At 49.3% G+C, this 22,260-nt stretch overlaps 2 protein-coding genes across 9 annotated transcripts in view; both read left to right on the top strand.

Moving 5' to 3' along the window:
- Nucleotides 1–123: 123 nt before the first annotated feature.
- The window catches only part of PBX4 (PBX homeobox 4), a 50,583-nt gene continuing 28,446 nt past the window's right edge, over nt 124–22,260 (top strand). Inside the window, exon 1 of one of the 8 annotated variants that reach the window (XM_073901040.1) lies at nt 124–391. Coding sequence is in view for 5 of the 8 variants with exons in the window: in XM_073901043.1 (XP_073757144.1) it covers nt 466–749 (284 nt within the window). In the remaining 3 variants the exon portion in view is untranslated. Of the gene's footprint in view, nt 392–416; nt 750–15,649; nt 15,746–16,322; nt 16,567–16,633; nt 16,665–22,260 lie in introns of those variants that run through there. The other 7 variants (XM_073901043.1, XM_073901037.1, XM_073901039.1 and 4 more) reach the window with 7 other exon arrangements.
- Nucleotides 836–15,276, top strand: LPAR2 (lysophosphatidic acid receptor 2). Its single transcript, XM_073901044.1, has 4 exons — nt 836–1,561; nt 1,801–2,271; nt 10,900–11,759; nt 12,498–15,276. The coding sequence occupies exons 3-4, from the start codon at nt 11,018–11,020 to the stop codon at nt 12,809–12,811; spliced, it is 1,056 nt and encodes a 351-aa protein (XP_073757145.1). The 5' UTR covers nt 836–1,561; nt 1,801–2,271; nt 10,900–11,017; the 3' UTR covers nt 12,812–15,276.

Below are 22,260 nucleotides of genomic sequence, written 5' to 3'. Positions count from 1 at the left end.
CAGGGCCGCCACAAGCCGGGGCCGGACAGGGGGCAGCGCTGTCGGGGGCGGAGGGCGCGGGGGCGGGATTTCGAGAAACTTAAGTGCGGCCCCAGGGTCAGCTGGGGCCGGAGAGGGCCGAGGGGCACCGGAGGCCGCTGCGCGCGGTATCTCGGTGCTGGAGAAGCGGAGGCGGGGCGGGGGTCCCGGCGGTGGGAGACCAGTCGGATCAGGGCGTGGCTTGGAACTCGGCGACGGATTGGACGCCAGGAAGCGAGCGGGGTGGGACCGGGTGGGGGCGCGGACCCTGAGACCACCCGGAGCTGTGCCCAGGCTGCGCGAGGTCACGGCGGGAATTCTGGTGCAGTGAGTGACTCAGCCCCCGGAAGGCTCTAAACTGCGTGCGTGTGAGGTGGGCGAGGACGGGGGCGGGGGTCCCGCGCCGGAAGTGGAGGGGCGACCCAGAGGCCGTGAGGCCGGGAGGAAATGGGGGGGCTGCGGTTCCGGGAGACCCTGTCTTTACCGCGGCTGCAGAGGCGGGGTTCCCCCAGGTGGCGGAGACGGGGCGGGGCTCCCCCAGGTGGCGGGGGGCGGGGCGCCGCGCCCAGGCAGGGACAGGGGCGGGACCCCGCCTCCCGTGCTCTCTCGGCTGCCCGCGCTCAGCGCACCGGACGCTCCTCCGCTCCTGCGGTGGTCACCAGGCTATGGGTCTGGGGCCTACCCCGACCCTCCGGGAGGCCGCCCCGTCTGCGGCGTGACGGGCGGCCCAGGTGAGGCGGGTACTGACGGTGGTGGGTGGGCGCGGGTCCCAGGGAGGGCGCGGCACGTGCCTGTGAGGCCCGGGCACCGCCCCCTCCTCCCCTCTGTCCCAGCTCCTCCTCCAGCCCAGGGGCGCCCGCCCGCCCGCCACCGCCTTCCTGACCGCCCCCTTTGTCTGGGAGGCCGCCAGGGTCCTCCGTCCCACTCGTAATGGCCCGATGCCCCGCCCGCTGTGGGAGCACTCGCGCCCAAAACCCGCCGCCCAACTTCTGGGGCTGCATAGCTGTCCACTCTGGTCGACCTGGTCACTGATGTAGGAAAGAAAGAATTCTTGAGACGTCTTTGGTGCAAGAAGGTGGTTTTATTAAAGCACGGGGACAGAACCCGTGGGCAGAAAGAAGTCCACTGGGGTCTTGAGGAGTGGCCCATTGTATACTTTCAAGTTGGGAGGGGGTTAGGGATCCCTGAGTCTCTAAAGAATTCTGGAAGCAAGGTTTCCAGGACCTTGAGGGGGCTAGCTCTTGTTGGGGAAAGGTCATTTATTACCGTCTAATAAAACTTTAGTCATGAGACCCTTCCGATGTATGTTGGTGGGCCATATGCTTGGGGGATGATTGCCAACATGCATCTTGGGCTTAGAGATAAAGGAAATTTCCAAAGGAATGTTTATATGTTAAAGTAGACCTACAGGATCCTGGGTTGCGGGGGGGGGGGGGGGGGCTAGGATTGTCTTTTGCCCTTAGCAAAGTATTAACATCGAGGCAGTTGGGTCCCTAGAGGAATGTCACTCTGCCTGTTTCAAGGACTTGTCAATGGGCTCTAGGTAGTAAGGAAATTTATTTATTTTTTTTTTAAAGATTTTATTTATTTATTTATTTATTGAGAGAGAGAGAGAGAGAGAGAGAATGGTAGAGAGAGAGCATGAGAGGGAAGAAGGTCAGAGGGAGAGGCAGACTCCCTGCTGAGCAGGGAGCCCGATGCGGGACTTGATCCCGGGACTCCAGGATCATGACCTGAGCCGAAGGCAGTCGCTTAACCGACTGAGCCACCCAGGCACCCTAGGTAGTAAGGAAATTTAATAATTTTTTCTTCTGCCTTTGTTTCCCACATTATTCCCCCCTGAACAGTTTTGACCCTTAAATCTTTAAGGTTGCTGAGGGTGGAAGGTCTCATCTTCTGCCACTTCTTCCTGCTGAATAGGGGCATAGAGATGCCCCTACCTATGGGTCAACATTGGTCAGTTGTGGCTTATATAGATATAGGAGTTACAAAAGGCATAGGCAGCTGAATCCAAGGGAGACTGCATGTGTGGATCTTCCTGAGTGGAAGGGATCATCTCTTGGCTTGAAGTTATAGCAGCGGAGGCGTCTTGGCACCAAGTGGAGAGACATGGGAGAAAACAGCAAAACATGATAAGTCCAACAAAAACAAAAGCCCAAATAAGAGTCCTTCGATAGTTGACAAAAATCCTCTTCCAGTCCAGAAGTTTAACCAATCATTAAAGGAAAGAGAGGGATCATCTAAAGGGCCAATGTGAGTATTCATATCAGAAACCCAGAAATATTTTGTGGTAATCTGGAACGTATATACAGCATTCTGTTTTTATGATAGCCGAAGTTTCACCTTGTGTAGCAGTTAAAACATCTAATGCCATGCTATTATGTAAAACTGCCTTACACGTTTGTGTTACTTCAGTATTTAGTAGAGAAATGCTATTTTGAGTGTCATTTAGGGCTTTGACCATGTACTTATTAAGAGCTTCCATGTGCCAAACAACACCCTCTGGTCCCAAAGAGGGAACAAAAATGAATGTTAGATGGTCATACCAATGAAACACAGAACGCGTCCACTGTTGGGTTAAATTTAGAAGGTTGGCTGGGTTGGTAATGGTTTTAAGAATGCATCCGTGCATCCAGGCAAAACCTAGTACAGTGGCCTATCCAGCCTGGGGGAAGCCACGGACACAAGTTAGAGCCGCATAGCCATCCCGTTAGGAGACGGTCATCTAATTCTGGGCCTCCTTTAACTGCAGTCAAGATATCAAGGGTATTCAGTTTTGGAGGGCCATCTTTTGAGTTTGTGTAATAAAAGACAGCCTGTTGTCACTTTATAGGGACGAAGGGAGTCCAAATCTACAGACAGTTTCTCTTAGCAAAGTTTTTTGCCCCCTCCGTGGCCTTTTTACCCAAATCAGGAGCCTGGTGTAAGCCCTGTGTTACCTTCCCTTGCTTATTTTTGGGTATAAAGATTTTTCCCTCATTGTTAACAAGCCAGTCCTGTACATTTCTTGGTCTGAATAGGCTGGACTTAAGGACTTTTTTGGAGTTAAGACTGGTAAAAGCCTTATATTTGTTTATTTTGTTTGCCTGCTTTGGCTGCACAGTCTACCAAATTGTTTCCTTTAGATTCTAAGGTCATATTCTTTGATATCCTTTGAGGTGAATTACAGTTACCTCCTGAGGTAGGTGTACAGCCTCAAGAAGAGTCCTAATTTTGGGCGCCTGGGTGGCTCAGTTGGTTAAGCGACCACCTTCGGCTCAGGTCATGATCCTGGAGTCCCGGGATCGAGTCCCGCATCGGGCTCCCTGCTCAGCAGGGAGTCTGCTTCTCCCTCTGACCCTCTTCCCTCTCGTGCTCTCTATCTCTCATTCTCTCTCTCTCAAATAAATAAATAAAATCTTTAAAAAAAAAAGAAGAGTCCTAATTTCAGGCCCATATTTGATTGGGGAGTTATAGCTTGATAATAATCCCCTTTCCTTCCAAATCGCTCTGTGGGCATGTAGGACTAGGAAAGCATATTTGGAGTCAGTACAAGTATTACTTTTTAAGGCTTTGGCAATTGCAAGCATGAGTGAGCACTATAGCATACCCAGCTTTTCTTAATTCCTTTTTCCATGAAACTATTGCCATCAGCAAACTGTCATCTGCATTTTTGATAGGGGAATCTTTTAATTCTGGTTGACTAGAATAAACAAGATCAGTAACCTCTAAACAGTTATGCTCTATAGAGAGGCACGATGATCAGGTCCAGGCATATGGGTAGCTGGGTTTAAAGTTTGACAGGTTTTAAGTATTATTTCAGGCATATCTGTAAGTGTAGCCTGGTATTTAATAAGTCGGCCTCCATCATCCATTGGTGACTTTTGGTCTCTAAGATATTCTGGACCTGATGTGAAGTCCTTCTAGTCAGGGACTGTCCCATAGTGAGCTTTGAGGCGCCTTTTACCAGGAGGGCTACTGTATGCTTGGCTAAAGCCTTTGTTTGCAATTGTATCTAAACAGAGGTGACTTCTAGGATAAATATGACTATGAGGGATGAAGCCATCAAGAAGCCCTCTTTGTCTGAGGTCCAGTGTTAACAGTACCCTAATTATAAAGAATCACTGGCAAGTGGGAGAAGACTTGTCAAGAGATAAGGGCATCCCCAAGTGCATCATCCAATCCAATCATAAAGAAAGTGGAGTCACCCATTATCTCCACAAGCCTACGTAGTGGGATATGCTCTGGCTTTTAGGGAACGATTTCATCATCCCAGCCACATAGAATTGGTCAAGGTGCTAGTTGAGTTATATAATCATTGGGGAATCAATCCCATTTTCCAGTTGTTTAAATAATAATATGCCCGGGATGCCTGGGTGGCTCAGTTGGTTAAGCGACTGCCTGCGGCTCAGGTCATGATCCTCGAGTCCCAGGATCGAGTCCTGCATCGGGCTCCCTGCTCAGCGGGGAGTCTGCTCCTCCCTCTGACCCTCCCCCCCCCTCATGTACTCTCTCTCTCTCTCTCTCTCATTCTCATTCTCTCAAATAAATAAATAAATAAATCTTTAAAAAAAATAATATGCCCATGGGGTCCTGTTATTATCCCCACAGAATAACAAGCATGAAGATTGTCTATACGAGCTATTGTGGCAATTTTTCTCAAGTTTACCTCACATTGTCTGGCATAGGTAAACAACAAACATTGAAAGACAATCAGATCTAGAATTTAACATCTACAAAGGTGTGTTATTGGAACATGATTTTTCTCTCTAAAATAACCCTTATTTCCAAAGATAGCCAAATCAAGACTAATTTGTAAGTCCAATTTTAACAAACTTGACCTAATTATTTATATAAGCTCAGCAAGAATAGTGGTTGATCATATAGATCTTTTAGAATCTGTTTTGCTGGAACTTTTTATAAGGAATCTCTAGGTTGAACTTTTAGTAGCCTCTCCAGGCCAGAAGCCAAGCCAAGTGCTTGCCATCAGACATGCCAGCAATACCTGTAGATGTGGGCGGATTCCTCTTCATGAGGTTCCCAAACTAACTGGAGATTCTTGCACCTGCCAGGAAGTGACATTCTTTACTTACCTGGTAAGGCTGCTGGGAACTCTGTAAGCAAGGTATCAGGCCAACATTTCCAAGGGGCTTTATGGTTCCAGGTTTCAAAATTGGACTTACAAATTAGTCTTGATTTGGCTATCTTTGGAAATAAGGGTTATTTTATTTTATTTTATTTTTAAAATATTTATTTATTTGAGAGAGAGTGAGAGAGAGCACATGAGAGGGGGGAGGGTCAGAGGGAGAAGCAGACTCCCTGCCGAGCAGGGAGCCCGATGCGGGACTCGATCCTGGGACTCCAGGATCATGACCTGAGCTGAAGGCAGTCGCTTAACCAACTGAGCCACCCAGGCGCCCAATAAGGGTTATTTTAGAGAGAAAAATCATGTTCCAATAACACACCTTTGTGGATGTTAAATTCTAGATCTGATTGTCTTTAAATGTTTGTTGTTTACCTATGCTAGACAATGTGAGGTAAACTTGAGAAAAATTGCCACAATAGCTCATATAGACAATCTTCATGCTTGTTATTCTGTGGGGATAATAACAGGACCCCATGGGCCCGTTCTTTTTTTTTTTTAAGATTTTATTTATTTGAGAGAGAGAGAGCACACACAGGAGAAGGGGGGAGGGACAGAGGGAAAGGGAGAAGCAGACTCCCCGCTGAGCAGGGAGCCTGACGTGGGACTCGATCCCAGGACCCTGAGATCATGATCTGAGCCAAAGGCAGATGCTCAACCGACTGAGCCACCCAGGTGCCCCAGTCAACCTTAGTTTCTTAAATCTGTTTTGTCATATCTGAGTCTATGCATGTCTCTCTCAAATATGACATTCCAGTCAAAGCCTTGGTAAAATAACCAATATTTCCAATGGTGTCCTGTTAAAAGGAGAACGATGCTTATTAAACTTATGCAAATAACTATGATTGCCATGGAAGAAAGAATACTTACTGAGACCTTTTTAATTTCAGAGGGTTCAGGTAGAGAGAAAAGTTAAATGTGTGAATTTATTCACAAATGAATACTTTTATCACATTTCTGTAAGTCAGATATCTTAAAAGAAAGTTTCCTTAATCTGGAAGAGTAAACATTAGAGAACCAGCAATGTTTCAAACAAGTGTCACAAAACTATAATCATCTTTTTAGTTCATATAGTACCATGTTACTAGTTCTTATTTCATTTGAATGCAGCTTTTTAGTTAGTTCTGGAAATTCTTACCCATTTCAGTTTTGATCTTAAAGATATTAAATTCCTGTATTTGTCCTCAAAGTCCTTTTTATGAATCTCCTTGAAGACGAAACTCAATTTTTTTAAAGATTTTATTTTATTTATTTGAGAGAGAGAGAGCATGAGGGGAGGAAGGGTCAGAGGGAGAAGCAGACTCCCCGCCAAGCAGGGAGCTCGATATGGGACACTATCCCGGGACTCCAGGATCATGACCTGAGCCGAAGGCAGTCACTTAACCAACTGAGCCACCCAGGGGCCCCGAAGATGAAACTCATTTTGCAAGAGAATAAGAAAAACTATAAATGACAGAAACTCAGAAATGGACATTGTTTGTTTTTTTTTTCTTAAAGATTTTATTTATTTATTTGACAGAGAGACAGCGAGAGCGGGAACACAAGCAGGGGGAGTGGGAGAGGGAGAAGCAGGCTTCCCGCCGAGCAGGGAGCCCGATGCAGGGCTCGATCCCAGGACCCTGGGATCATGACCTGAGCCGAAGGCAGATGCTTAACCGACTGAGCCACCCAGGCACCCCAGAAATGGACATTGTTAATAATCTGATATGAGAGTTCATTATGATGCAATTGACAAGGAAACTCAGTTATTTCTGTGACATATAACACTTCAATAGCCAGAATATCGAGTGATGTTGACCTTATACCAGAACGTAACATACCAAACAAATAGGCCTAATTAGTCAATGAGACTTTGTTCACGATTTCAGTCTTGGGGAAGTTTGTTAAAACCTTACAAAGTTTTAAAGCACATGCCTAAATAGGATTAGGGATGGTCAGGGCGCCTGAGTGGCTCAGTGGGTTAAGCATCTGTCCTGGGATTGAGCCCTGCATCCCTGCATCCTGGGCTCTCTGTTCAGCGGGGAGCCTGCTTCTGCCTCTATCTCTGCCTGCACTCTGCCTACTTGTGCTCTCTCTCTGTCAAGTGAATGAATAAAACCTTAAAAAAAAAATCCTGGGGCGCCTGGGTGTCTCAGTCATTGGGTGTCTGCCTTTGGCTCAGGTCATGATCCAGGGTCCTGGGATCAAGTCCCACGTCGGGCTCCCTGCTCCATGGGAAGCCTGCTTCTCCCTCTCCCACTGCCCCTGCTTGTGTTCCCTCTCTCGCTGTGTCTCTCTCTGTCAAATAAATAAATAAAATCTTAAAAAAAAATCCATTCATTTCAATCTTAGTCCATCCTGACCACACCTAAAATTTTTCCAAAGATTTCCCATCACAAACCTTCTACAGCTTTCCTTTGCATTCAGATTTTGTCCCAAGCCATTTCTTTCTAAACAACCAGTTTCATTTAGGACAAAATTACCTTCTTTTACCTTCAACAAAAATGTATTTCCAATCCTGATATCTTTCTTTCATATGCAGAGTTGCTTTTCTTATTTCCATCAGTCTTAATTACAGTTAGTAGAATTTTTCACTCTTAGAAACCTTAGTCTCGGGGCACCTGGGTGGCTCAGTCCGTTAAGCGACTGCCTTCGGCTCAGGTCATGGTCCCAGGGTCCTGGGATCGCCTGCTTCTCCCTCTCTTCCCCACTTGTGCTTTCTCTCGCTATCTCTTTCTCTCTCAAATAAATGAATAAAATCTTAAAAAAAAAAAAAAAGGAAAGAAAAAAAGAAACCTTAGTCTCCAGTGAAAACTAAGTAGTAACCAATTGTGAGCTGTTTCACCAGAACTCTTTAGACAGCAACTTTATGAACTGGTTAAGCACAAAGCATGTTTACCAACAGACCCAAATATTCTTTGTTTCTTTGCAATAAGAAGTTAAAAGCATAAACCTATGTCAGTTATCAATGATTTAGCACTTTATCCTATTTGGAAAAGACCTAGATGTCCAATGAATTTAATCCCATTTATCATCCAAGCAAAGCTTTAAAGTTTCAGGTTCTCAAAGACTTTGAAAGCTATCTTAACAATTACCTATGAAAACTTTGATGAGACAGACAACCATCATTTTTGTCATCTTTTTGCTAACAAATTGCAAGAGATAACATGAACTTATTTGACCTCCAGTAAGCCTAGATAGAATAAATGTTTCACATTTAGTGCTGACAACTTGAAAAGACCTATCTTAATTAAACCAACAAACTTAACTTAGTTTAAATACTGAATTATGTTCCACCTGGATCCTCCCCATTGTCAAATTTTACCTGAGATACTGGTGGAGAAATCAGGAGTGGGTGGTGTTAGGTCCAGGGGGTGCTCTTCTTCACTCCTTGATAGTGAGGGTAGGAGGAGAAGCCTCCTTGATAGTGAGGGTAGGAGGAGAAACCAGTGGTGCTGGAGGCAGGGAGCATGGTATAGAAGCCAGTGATGTAGGCCACACCCAAGGTGGTGCGAAAACAAGAGGAGGGGGAGGGGAAGGCAGAAGAGGCAAAGTGCTCCTAGAAGACCCAGAAAGGGTTCCCAGTTCTAGAGGTCATCATCTCCAACAGAGGAGCAAACACCATGTTTTCCCGCCAACAAGGGGGAACAGGCAGCCCGTGTCAGACCAGAGAAGACAGGGAATTTCCATGAAACAAAGGGAGTTTTGGCAGCTACTTGGGAATATTCCTTAAAGTACCCCGTCCCAAGGTGGACTAAGCACAGTTGGCTCTAGTTATAGCCATTAACCCGGGAAATGAGTGAGGGAGAAGCCCCTACATCTATTAGGAGGAGGAACAGTGAGAGAGTCAGAGTCCCCTTTGCTAGGGATGGCCTGCGTTTCCTCCAGCAACCTGGGTTTATTTGGAGAAGGCCTGTTTAGATAATTATCATCCAATATGTCAGGGGGAGTTCGCTAGTCAACACGTTCGGGCAAATACAATCTGCAAGAGGCCCTTAGGTCGGGGTCCCGGTGTAGAGCAATGAAGGCCTAGGTATGAGCAATGAAGGTACCCTAGGTCCATCTACCCTATTTCCTGCAGAAAAGATCTGACAGATCCCACGGAGGCCATGCAGGGTTACAGGAGCCCAGTCCTTTCCTAAGTTTTGCAGTCTGAATTGTTTCCAGTGGGTTAAAAGGCACCCCAAAGGAGAGTCCTTGGGAACTGAAGAGAAGGTCCATTACCTAGAAAATTCCCCACCCTCCCCCCCACCCCTGACTCCCAGGTATCGTCCCACGCACAGGGTATGTCAGAGGTTCCTGGTGTCAAAGTCCCCCAAACAAAATGACCACCACCACCGTTAAAGGCCCCTGTCAGAGGGATGCTAGTGTCCCCCTGCTTCCCCATTGCATCCTAGGCTACAGATGGGTGCCTGGCATATGAACTGAAATACCATGCCTTGAAGGTCATACTGTCAAGGTCACACCTTATTTTACCTTGCCTTTAAGAACCTGCCATTTTTATCCCATGGAGAACACTAGAAAAGTTTTACAAGGGGAAATTGCCAAATTTTGTAGTTTAAGTAGTTATTAGAGGACATTGACGGAAAATGGTAAACATAGAAATCCATCATGATCTAAGCAACATTCCAACACATGTAGTCCTTATAGCCAACTTCCCTAGGAAACAGTCCCGGTTGGGTTTTAATTCAGTCGGGTACTGGTTTTGGCCGGCTCCCAGTGGAGGTCCCATGGCCAGAAGTGGCTAGACCAGGGATGTGAAAGGGGTCACATTAGATCAATCAGGAGTAAACCTCACATGGGAGTCTTAAGATTGGCAGCCGTCCTGGTGACTTAGGTGGCTGTCCCATGCCCAAGACAGACAACTTTGCATAAGGTCAGGAATAAAGAGAGGGCATCAAGTGTCTGGGTCTTATTACCATTCCGGCCAGGGTACTAACTTCCAGCCAAAAGGCAGACTTTCTCCTCCCCTTAGAGTAGCCACCGGCTAGAGGATTGCAGCCTGAGCAATCGACATGCAAGTGTTCCAGTAAGACCTTACTCCTTGAAGGGGCCCTGGAATGAAAGTAAAGGAAGAGGAGAGAAAAGTACTCACCAAGTTTGCACCAGGGCTCAGAGTCCAGTGTGACTCTGGACTCAAAGCCCTACGTTGGGCACCATATGATGTAGGAAAGAATGTTAGGGTTCAAAGCCGACGGCCAAGAAAAGAATTCTTGCGACGTCTTTGGCGCAAAAAGGTGGTTTTATTAAAGCCCGGGGACAGGACCCGTGGGCAGAAAGAGCTGCACCGGGGTCATGAGGGGTGGCCCATTGTGTACTTTCAAGTTGGGAGGGGGTTAGGGATCCCTAAGTCTCATAGGAATTCTGGAAGCCAGGTTTCCAGGACCTTGAGGGGGCTAGCTCTTGTTGGGGAAAGGTCATTTATTACCGTCTGATGAAACCTTAGTCATGAGAGCCTTCCGATGTATGTTGGTGGGTCATATGCTTGGGGGGTGACTGCCAACACATACCTTGGAGGATAGAGATAAAGGAAGTTTCCAAAGGAATGTTTATATGTCAAGTAGACCTACAGGATCCTGGGGTCGAGGGCGGGGGGTGTCGGGCTAGGATTGACTTTTGCCCTTAGCAAAGTATTAAGATCGAGACAGTTGGGTCCCCAGAGGAATGTCACTCTGCCTGTTTCAAGGACTTATCAATGGGCTGTAGGTAGTAAGGAAATTTAATAATTTTTCTTCTGCCTTTGTTTCCCACATCACCCACCACCGCCACTTTACCCTGAGGCATCTGAGTTCGAGACCCTTGCCCTTCCTTGTCCTGACCCTCCCTTCTGGCTGCTGCTTCTTCCTGGGTCCTTCCAACAAATGCCACCTGCATTGACCTCTCCCTCTGTGCCCCCAGATGGTCACCATGGGCCAGTGCTACTACAATGAGACCATCGGCTTCTTCTACAACAACAGTGGCAAGGAGCTCAGCTCCCACTGGCGGCCCAAGGATGTGGTTGTGGTGGCCCTGGGGCTGACTGTCAGCGTGCTGGTGCTGCTGACCAACTTGCTGGTTATCGCGGCCATTGCCTCCAACCGCCGCTTCCACCAGCCCATTTACTACCTGCTCGGCAACCTGGCCGCAGCCGACCTCTTTGCTGGTGTGGCCTACCTCTTCCTCATGTTCCACACGGGCCCTCGCACCGCCCGGCTCTCGCTGGACGGCTGGTTCGTGCGGCAGGGCCTGCTGGACACGAGCCTGACCGCCTCGGTGGCCACCCTGCTAGCCATCGCCGTGGAGCGGCACCGCAGCGTGATGGCCGTGCAGCTGCACAGCCGCCTGCCCCGCGGCCGTGTCGTCCTGCTCATCGTGGGGGTGTGGGTGGCCGCGCTGGGCCTGGGGCTGCTGCCCGCCCACTCGTGGCACTGCCTCTGTGCCCTGGACCGCTGCTCACGCATGGCCCCCCTGCTCAGCCGCTCCTACCTGGCTGTCTGGGCCCTGTCCAGCCTGCTTGTCTTCCTGCTCATGGTGGCTGTCTACACCCGCATTTTCTTCTATGTGAGGCGGAGGGTGCAGCGCATGGCGGAGCACGTCAGCTGCCACCCCCGCTACCGAGAGACCACACTCAGCCTGGTCAAGACCGTTGTCATTATCCTGGGTGAGTGAGTGCCCTCAGCTGGCCCAGGGTTGCAGGAACCCTGCTGCCCCCCGACTCCCACAAGACATGGGAGGGGATCATTTGGGTGGGGAATGTTCTCCAAGGAGGTGACATTTGAGCAGAGACCTGAATGCTGGGGAAGGGAAGAGTTCCAGGCCGAGGGAACAGAAGGTGAGAGCCCCGCAGGACCGGGCCAAATGCCCCCAAATAAGAAGAGGAGGAGGAGGCCCAAGTGGCTGGAGAGAAGCAGGAGAGGTGGTCAGCACTGCCTCGAGGGCACAGGCAAGAGTCAGATTTTGTTCTGAGTTCCATGGGAAGCCCTCCCGAGTTCTGAGCAGGGAGCGATAAGGTCAGTCTGGCTGTAGAGTGGTCTGAGTGGGGGAGGTGACACGTGCATCCCGCGAGGATACACGCCCTACCCCAAGAACAAGGAGTGACTCTTCCCCATGACCCCTCTTTCCCCCACCTGGTAACTGGCCTGTCCCACAGTGACCTCCTTTCCCCCACAGAACAAATCTCCATGTAGAAATGTCCAGCGCCTTGTCTACCATGTACCAGTCAGGAAAGGCATCCCTTTCTGGCAGACACATCAGAGAAAGCTGTCAGGCTGCTGTGGCCCTGCAAACTACACAGCTATTGTCTGAGCTCTGGAGGACCCCCCGCCCCAGCCCTGAGCTCTGAGCTGTGGGTGCTGGGCCCCCAGAGCTGGCCCCGCTCACCTCAGGCTCCATCCTGCAGGGGCGTTCGTGGTCTGCTGGACGCCAGGCCAGGTGGTGCTGCTCCTGGACGGTCTGGGCTGCAAGTCCTGCAACGTTCTGGCCGTGGAGAAGTATTTCCTACTCTTGGCTGAGGCCAACTCACTGGTCAATGCCGTGGTGTACTCATGCCGAGATGCTGAGATGCGCCGCACCTTCCGCCGCCTCCTCTGCGGTCTGTGCCTTCGCCGGTCCACCCACGAGTCTGCCCGCTATGCACCCTCCACCCGAACAGGTGCCAGCACTCGCATCATGCTTCCAGAGAATGGCCACCCCCTGATGGACTCCACCCTTTAGCCAGCCTGGGACTTCAGTGGGGTGCTGCACATGCCACAGTATAGCCCCCGCCTGCTTGCAAACGCACCAGGCTCTACCTAAGCTGCAGGACAGACCCTCAGTCTGCCATGGCACGACGCCCCTGCCAGCCTTCCCCAGGCCCACAGCTCTGCCTGCCCCCGAGGCCCCGGGGGTGTGGGGTCATCTCTAAATGCCCAGGAGAGCGTCAGAGGGGGTTCAGGAATCGGCTCTTCAATCATCTCAGGTTGTGGAGTTTTCTAACTGACACTTTCTATCTTTACTGCACATCCCTGGTAAACCCTGTGGACCGCTTCCTCCTCTGTGGTAGTGTGGGTGCTAAAGATGGGGGACATGAGGGCTCTCTCAGGCCACTCTGCCCAGTGCGACAGGGTGACAAGGATGGCCCATGGATGCACCCTCTGCCCGAAGCTGATTCTTTAGGGGCACAGACTGAGGGGTGCTGAGCATGAGCTGGGAAAAGGTTTGTGGCCCCTTGCAGCCTCTGGGGTCTTGCCTGTCCCAATTAGAATTGAGGGGCGTCTGTGGGGAGAGCATATGATATAAGGAGTAAACCTTTCTTTCCACTGAGGTCTCCAGAGCATTTTCTGTCATCAACTCAGATAGTCCCTCTGTCCCTGTGTTCCAGAATTGTCCGCCTCAGCTCGGGCTAGGCTGGGATCTCCTCAGCCCTGTTCTCTTTCCTCTTGAGCTCTGCACGGCTGTTACTCCATCTCTTTCTCTCTCTTTAAATCCTGTACACAGCATGGGACTTGACCTCATAACCGCTAGATCAAGAGTGGCAGGCTCTACTGACAGCCAGCCAGGCGCCCCTCTCCATCTCTCTTGTTGGAGGTCTTGCATCCGTTCTGTGTGTCCCCCTGCCTCTAACTCCCCGCCCCCATCTGTCTCTGTCCTCTGGAGCCCACAGTGGTCTCTGACCTGCGTGAGCCCTCTTTCTCCTGCCTGCCCTTTCGTCTGGGTCTGGGTTATTAACAGTCAGGCGTGTCCATCCCATTGCGCACCCCACCACCTACATCCATCCATACCTACGGGCCAGGGGGAGTGGAGCCCGTGAAGCAAATTCTGCAGGATGCAGAATTTGAGAGCTGCCATTTCTCAAACTCCTCGGATGTGCCTGGCACACTGATAAGCACTGTAGGTGCATTATTTAGTCATTACTTGCATCTTGTGGTGCAGATGCACACTTTGTGGCTCAGAGAGGTTGCAATCTGGCCTGTGGTTACACAGCTTCCAAAGGTCACAGAGATGAATCAAGGGACTAGAGAGGCCCCTGGAGAAAGAGTTTTGGATCCCCACAATGTCCTAAGTTGGTCATGACCTCAGCCTGGTTTTCCTCACCTCACCCCACAGCCCCCCAAGTCTTCAGACATGCCATGATGAGCCCCCTCTCAGATGCTCATAGAGGCACCCTGCCAGGTACAGTGTAGACCAGAATCTGGATTCTCTGCTTCCACTTCACCAGGGAGGAGACAGGGTTATAGCTCTACTCAAGGTTCACATGCTAAATAACAGCTAGAATGTGGACTCAGGCCTCCCATTAGAGGCCAAATTCTTAAACCACTAAAGTACACATCGTGGAAGAACCAAAAACATCGAAGTCCTTCTACATTAAATGGGGCTATGTTTCCCTTGGAGAAAACTTCCCCTGCCCTCAGACAGCTCTGTGTGGAGGCAAGAATGAACTGGGTTGCTGGGTACTTCAGGATCCAAGTCGGACAGCAGGACTCCCAGGGCCTGAGGCCAGAATCTCCAGAGATGGTGACCCAAGCGAGCCCTGTACACCATGGGCCTGGGCATAGGACCGTGAAGGATGCAGTCCTTGCCTCTGTGAAGCTCCAGGCCTATTGGACAGACAGACACTTTGGGTGCCAAAGCCAATTCCTATGGGGTGGGGACCCCGAAGTCCTCCCAAAAGCAGCTCTGTGTTTCACTTGCTCTTACATCAGCTTCCCCCAGGTTCTAACCCACACTCCTCCGGTCTCCTTTGGCATCTTGTCCCATTGGTTTTTCCCTCCCTTGTAGGTCTCTCCACCCTTCAAGCTTTGGTCCCTAAAGCTTTCAGTCCTATGTTCAGAGAACCACTGTTCTCTGAAGAACACCAAAATTACCCACAACTTTTACGCTTCCTGTGCAGGGCTGAAGTTTTGCGCAGGGCAACAGCTCTCCATGGGCCCCACAAGTTCTAGTACTTCCTCTAACTGGGGCCCAGTGTTGGGTTTCCTTAATCAGGGAGCTTTCAAAGTGGTTCCTAACACTGGCCCAAATCACTCATTTCCATTCCCTGCTGTCTTTTTTTTTGGAGTCCTCCAATCCAATCACACCAGATGTTTTGAGTTTCCTCTCCAGCAGCAATGGGAAGAAGATGGGCCCTGCCCTAAAGGGTTCCCAGAGAGGCTGAGGACCCTTTATGAGACTGCATCTGGAATCTGCCCTCAAAGCAAACAGGCTCCAGCAGGTCCCAATGACTTTGGAGAAGTGATTCACGTCCAGTCCGTTCCTTTTCCCTCACACGACGATCCTTCTCTGACGCCATGAGTTCTAGTGGCCAGAAACAAAGACTTGTGGAGAGTCACCCTTACTTGGGGTACACCTCAGAGGAGACCCTCAGGAAGCACCCTTCAGTAGTTCAGTGACCGCGGGCTTGGGCATTCTAGGTCCAGATTGCGGTAAATGGAGAGAATGAATAAAACCGAGGTCATTTATAAGCCGGACCTTGAAAGGAGAATTGGTTTGTGCAGCTGAGAAAATCACTCAGCCACCGTCACCGCACACACCTGCACCCCTCGTGGAAAGTTCCAAGGGGAAGGGCCGGGAGGCTGGGAGCCCTAGTGACCCATCTGATGGGGCTGAGACTGAGGGGACCATTAGGGGACTGAGGAGGGCTCTGGGGCTCAAGGCTTCTGGAGATTAATGGTGGGTGTTGGTGGGGATCTGAGAATCGGATTTCTGAGAAGGAAGGGGTGGCTTGAAGGAAAAGTGGGGTACCCTGAGAAGTGGGGATTCGGAAGAGATGTGTGGGTTCCAGAGGAGGTGGCGGGATTTGAGATATGGGGACACTGAGGAAGAATGGAGACCTGTGGGGAGTGAAGGCTCTAAGGAGGAATGGGGGCTCAGGAGGAGTGGGAGCTCTGGTGGGGAGTAGAGGGCGCTGAGGAGATGGGGGGTTCTCTGAGGAGACTTGAGCGTCTCTGAGGAAATGCGGGACCTCTCTGAGGAGGTGTGGGGGCTGTGAGGAGATGTGAGGGGCCCTACGACGGATTAAGGTCTCTAAGCAGGAATCAGTGCTCTGAGCAGGTGAGGGAGGAGGAGATATGGGGGTGGAAGGAGGAGGGTGTGGGTGCGAAGAGCTGTTGCCTCGGCAACTCCCAACCGGGTCCTGGGCCGTTGAAAGGGGCTGTTAGGGGCGTGCCCGTGGGCGGCGCGCGGCCTCCTGGCTGGCGGCGGTTGGCTGGAAGCGGTGGAGAGGGGTGGGGCTTGGGGCGCGCGCGCGCAGCGCGCGAGTGGCGGTGGTTGGCTGCGGCGCCCTTGTGAGCGCTCCAGGCCCGGCGGATCCCCCTCAGCGCTCTCCCGGCCCCACCGCCCATGGACTCCCCGCCGCGCCCGCAGCGCCCCGCGCCGCCTCCTCCGGCCCCGCGCCGCCCGCCGCCCGGGCCCCCTCCGGGCCCCGACACAGGCGAGGTCCTGCAGCAGATCATGGCCATCACCGACCAGAGCCTGGAAGAGGCGCAGGCCAGGTGCTGCGCGGGCTCGACGGGGGCGGGGCCACCCCAAGTCACGGCAGAGAAGGGGGCGGGCCCAGGGGCCAGGGCCAAGTTGGCAGGGGGCCCGAGGGGTGAGGAGGGTGCAGGGTGACGGGGGGGTGCATCTGTGGGCGGGGAGCGGGGAGGGGAGATGTGGGGCCTCGGGGAGGACTGAAGGGGATTTCTGAGGCCGAGGAGATTTATGAGGTCAAATGCGACGGATTGAAAGGCTTATGGGGCTAAGCAGCGGGTGATGGGTTTTAGGGGCCCATCCTGGGGCGAGAGGAATGGGTTTAAGGGGAGTGTGTGGATGGGGAGGTGTATGGTGAAAGGCGGTTTCGGGGTTTATGGAATGTAAGGGATAAGAGGAGAGCAGGGGGCTGTAGGGCTGAGAGAGAGGATTTGTGAGGGATGGACCGCTAAACGGATGCATTAGTGGGACTTCCGAGGTGGGAAGTTTTGAGAGCAGGTAATGGAGAGTGAGTTGTGGGCAGTGGGACTCAGGAATGAGGAGATGGGGGTGATTTGGTGTGTGAACCATCAGGAAAAGTTAGTAGGGGAGCTGGGTGGAAGGATGGAGAGCCGCCTTTTTGTTAACTGAGCACATATTTATTAGACACTCCCTGTGTGGGGGGCATCCAGCTGGGTGCTGACATGGTCCCCGCTCTCAAGCTCATAGGTAGAGGGAGAGAAAGTAAGTAGCAAAAACTAAGTACACATTGTGAGAAAACCTCGAAGAAAAGGAGTAGCATGCTATGGGAAGTCAGATGTGGAGAACACCGCACTTGCAGAGGCCCCGAGGTGGGAAAGAGCTGGACGAAAGCAGAGCCCGAGACTTCAAGTCCTGAGTTCAATTTGGAGAGAGGTTGGAACCAGACCACACGGGGCCCACAAGTCTCAGGAAGGAGTTTGGATTTTATTTCAATTGCAGTGAGAAGAATCAAAGCAGTTTTAAGACAACCTGTCCTGGGGCGCCTGGGTGGCTCGGTCAGTTAAGTGTCTGCCTTCGGCTCAGGTCATGATCCCAGGGTCCTGGGATCGAGCCCCGCATCAGGCTCCTTGCACAGCGGGAAGCCTGCTTCTTCCTCTTTCTCTGCCTGCTGTTCCCCCTGCTTGTGCTCTCTCTATGTCAAATAAATAATTTTTTTTAATCTTTAAAAAAAAAAAAAAAAAGACGACCTGTCTTACCTACCTCTACCCACCACTTGTCATCCAGCCAGGAATGGTAGAATCTGCTTCACAAGGCAGTCCACTGTGTTTGGGGTCTGCTCAAATGATTAGAAAATAGGAAAGGACCGAAGTCCTTTTGGAGGATGAGGCCTTGTTGAATGAGGCCTGTTTGGGGGTGAAGGATGATCCCTGGGGATGGGACCAGGGTATGGTTGTGTGGACTGTGCAGTCACTAGAGCCCTTTAGGGAGGCAGGGTTATGCCAAAGCCGAGTGAGCAGCAGTCACAGGAAGGAGGAGACAAAGAAAAGGCGGATTCAGCATGCATTTGTTCTTCAAACTTTCCTTTGCTTCTAGTGGACTGTCCACTCTCTGCAGTTTCATAGCCTCTATCTGAAAAGTTAAGAGTGTTATCCCCCTCCTCCCTTACTATGTTCATTCTACTTGTTGGAGCACTGTGCTAGGTGCTAGAGAAACCAAGATGGCTAAGAGGTTCTCTGCCCTCTCAGAGCTCATTGAGAAGTGGGAATGTGTGGGAGACTAATTTATAAATAGCTGTCATAGGTGTGTGCTGAGTAGAGGTGATAACTGGCACTGGCAGAAAAAAAAAAAAAAAGATGGGCCAGGAGAGGGTGCCCTTGTGTGATGCCCTGTCTGCTAGACTAGTCTGAGAGCAGGGGCTTTATCCTATTTTCCTTTGTATTCCCAGGGCTGTGCACAATGCGTGGCACCTAGCATATAGTAAAGTTTGTGGCACTAAAGATTCTGGAAGGTTTAGGAGGAGCCATGGGGGGAAAGTGGGCTCTTCACACACAGGAGCCACAAGAGGCAGTGCTTTGAGTGTTTGTGGAGCTCTCTGAGTTCCTTCTGTTCTAGATAGGGAGCTGGTTAAGGAGTGAGCTCTGCTGGAGTGTGACCTTCCTCAAGCATTTGTCACCCCATTACAGCCCCAAGGCTACACTTTTTTTCTTATAGCAATCCAGACCTCCCCTAGATAGACTTTAGAATGGTGTACAGTCAGTCACGTCTTTCTTGCTATTCTTGAAGATAGCTTTTTTTTTTTTCTTTTAAGGCTAGGAAACTGAATAGTGGGACATTATATATGCATGACAACATGGTTGTTAGGTGTTTCCTGGTTTCTTTCTGAGGTAGAAAGGCCCCTGGGTCTTTTATTTTGAGACTTAGAAGCTTCAGATCTGCCCCACTTCTTTGGATATAGTCCTAAAAGTCACCCAAGTCCAGACAAGAGTCTGAACTCAAAGCCCTAAAAGTCACCCAAGTCCAGACAACAGTCTTCAGTTCTCACAGGGATCACTTTACTCTGGAGCAAATAGCTTGGGTGGGTCTTTTCCTCAGAGTAAACTCTGCAGCCTGGTAGGTTATCAACCTGGGAGGGGAAGCAGATTGTGTCTGTCCTCATCAACCAACTGGGTGAGGCTTTTGCAAGTCTTTCTGACCCTGCCCTCCCTCTCGGTGCGCCTGCTGAACCCTTTGTAGCCCCTGGAGTCAGTTTAGCTCAACTGTCTAGCAAAAAAGAATTTTTCATCTCACATGCGAGGACCTTTCAAATTGTTTTGTCACCGTAAGTGTGTTTAAAGAGGGAAAGCACACCTACTCTCCTTAAACCAGAATTCTTACTTACACCTTTCTGCATTATTTGGAAGGCAGCTGCAAGTGCTTGTGCATTATTCATTTTGTCATTATAGCTGAATTGTCTTGGAATAGTGAACTGTGTATTGTTTTTCCTTTGGGCTACACAGATAGTGGACTGTAAGGGTGTTTGGAATACACCGCTTAGTTTAGATTCAGCCCAAGTCAGCTGGAGACTTTGTGAGAGATAACCAGTCTTTTTGAATGATCTTCTGAACTTCAGCTATACCCTAAGCTCTTCCTGGAGAAGGTACATTCTGTGTTTTCTGATTTGGAACCGTTCACTGATGATGCGCTTATTCATTTCTTGTGTGAGACGAGTAAGGCAGAAAATTTTATCTCATTTGCCAAGGATTGTCTGAATATTTTGCTCTATCATGCAGTCTTGTTTTTTTATAATAATAAATTTTACAACATTTTACAGTTTCTACATAGTTTATTTCATTTGCTTCTTTGACTACCTTTATGAGGGGTTTATGAGGGTTATTAGACAGGGTTGAGGGCCCTCTGTCAAGACTGTCAGGCTCCAGAGTTCTTCCTTCCTCCCAGGGTTCTTAACCAGCGTTTGGGTCATAAAAATCTGTTGCAAGCTCTGGGCCCTCCACCACTCCCCACTGCCAACAGTGTGTTCATATACTTTACCCTTGAGGAGCCTCAGGCCTCAGGTGCCCCACAGCCTGGAAGCTCTCTCATCAAAGGCTGGTGGACTCATTTTTTTTGTCCAGTAGTAAGATTTCAAAGAAATCAGTATGGAAACTCTAGAGCTGAGGGGTAAATTTTGGAAACCTGAGTGAGAAAGGAAGCAGAATGGTCACAGTATCATCTGGAGATCCGTGCTCCATACCTGATGTTCTGGGAGAGCAGCTGAAGAGGACTGGTCTTTCTTCAAGTCGTTCTGCATGTTGGAACGACAGTTGAGTTGTGCTGTGTGTTGCTGGATTAGCAGATTTGGCTGTAGTGGTCACTTCTTGACCCTTTGCTCACAAGTGCACATGGATTCGCTAGAGAGCCGTACCGGTCAGTGGGGTACCATTCACTATATGTCTTTTTAATTAACATGAATTAAAATTAAATACTCAGTTACTCAGTTGCACTAGCTACATTTCAAATGCTCAGTAGCCACATGTGACTAGTGGCTACCATATTAGCACACATAGAGAACATTTCCATAATTACAGAAAATACCGACTGTGGTGCTTTCGAGCAGTTCTCTGGCTAGACATACAGCAAATTTCTGTGGGAATCTTATTGCAATGCAAGTTCTGATGTAGCAGGTCCCAAGGAGGCCCAATAATCTATGTTTCTAACAGGCTCCCAAGGGTGCCAATGCTGCTGATCCCAAACCACACTTGGAGAGGTCAGGCTCTCAAAAGTGGAGATAATAGCATCCCATTTATTTCAATTTTCATGAATTAGTTTACCTAGTAGTTGGTTAATCTGACAAGTGAAAGTTATTTTGGAGCCTAAGTTATGTTTGTAGGCATAATGGATTTTAAATTAATCACAAGGGTCACATATTAGCATTGTTTTGCCTACTTAATATAGAAAGAAAATTAGAAATGACCAAATAAAATTCAGAAAATAGTTTATTTTTTTCCTCTTAATGAAAATCTTGCTTTGGGGCCATCAGACCCTGTTGTTTCAGGGTCTGTTTACATTTTCAATCCAAGGAAATCAGGCTGTGGAAGTTCCACGGTTGTTTCTGTATTTCCTTTATAGCGCCTGTGAAACCACAGCCCAACTTTGCGTTTGTAGAACTTGAGTGCAATAAAAAATGACCGCTAGGGAATGGGAATAGGTTTTAGGGCAAAAAAACCCTTTATATATAGTGAATAAAGGGATGATGGAGAATGGCCACTATCATATCTTTTTAAGAGCAAGTAATGTGGTATATGAGGTTGTGTACTTGAAACTAAAAAAATTCTGGGTGCCTGGGTGGCTTCGTCAGTTGAAGTGTCTGCCTTCGGCTCAGGTCATGATCCCAGGGTCCTGGGATCGAGCCCCACATTGGGCTCCCTGCTTAGCGGGGAGCCTGCTTCTCCCTCTCCCTCTGCTGCTTCCCCTGCTTGTGCTCTCTCTCTTTCTCTGTCAAATAAATAAATTTTAAAAATCTTAAAAAAAGAAAAGAAACTAAAAAGATTATATTCAGAAGTTGGCTTTTAGACAACATAACAGGTACTACAATTAAGGGCCTTCATAGCTTTTCTTAGGAAGAAAAGATTTCTCTGAATTTCTTTTTTAATTTGATTTTTACATATGCGATATGTTAGGTATTTTCTACTAGTAGAAATTTTCATGACTTTCTTAATTCCTCCAGTATTTCTACAGATTGGCATTGTCTGTAATATAGACTAAATTCTGATTGTTAAAAGGAGATAATTTAGAGGTGCCTGAGTGGCTCAGTCGGTTAAGCATTTGCCTTCGGTTAAGCATTTGCCTTCGGCTCAGGTCAGTCATGATCCCGGAGTCCTGGGATCGAGCCCCACATCGGGCTCCCTGCTCAGCAGGGAGCTTGCTTCTCCCTCTCCCTCTGCTGCCCCCCCTGCTTGTGCTCTCTCACTCTCTCTGTGTCAAATAAATAAATAAAATCTTTTTTTAAAAATAAATAATAAATAAAAGGAGATGATTTAATTTTGACCTTAGAACTTACCCAAGTGGCAAGGCGTAAACTGTCAACTGAATGGTATGCTCCTTTTCTAAAGGTCTATATCCCCATATTTAGTATTTCAGTTCTGTCAGTGAGCATTCGGCTTTCAGCATGCCTATTCAAAGTATGTGGGGACTCAGAGAAGGAATTTATGGTTTGGAATTTCTCATAGCTAGATAGTGTTAGCAAGATAGTGTCTACTAGTCCAAACCTGGGAAGTAGA

The sequence above is a fragment of the Callorhinus ursinus genome, unplaced genomic scaffold (genome assembly GCF_003265705.2).
Source record: "Callorhinus ursinus isolate GAN/ISIS: 27379988/994484 unplaced genomic scaffold, GSC_fseal_2.0 scaffold15, whole genome shotgun sequence".
In the NCBI taxonomy this organism is placed as follows: Eukaryota; Metazoa; Chordata; class Mammalia; order Carnivora; family Otariidae; genus Callorhinus; species Callorhinus ursinus.
Note: the sequence above shows the minus strand (reverse complement) of the source record. Positions and strands in the feature narration are given on the sequence as shown.

Bases quoted from the DNA above. Each gene is read 5' to 3' on its own strand.
- LPAR2 (XM_073901044.1), top strand. From the start codon at position 11,018: ATGGTCACCATGGGCCAGTGCTACTACAATGAGACCATCGGCTTCTTC. The intron at 11,760-12,497 runs GTGAGTGAGTGC...TCCATCCTGCAG, and splicing joins GACCGTTGTCATTATCCTGG to GGGCGTTCGTGGTCTGCTGG.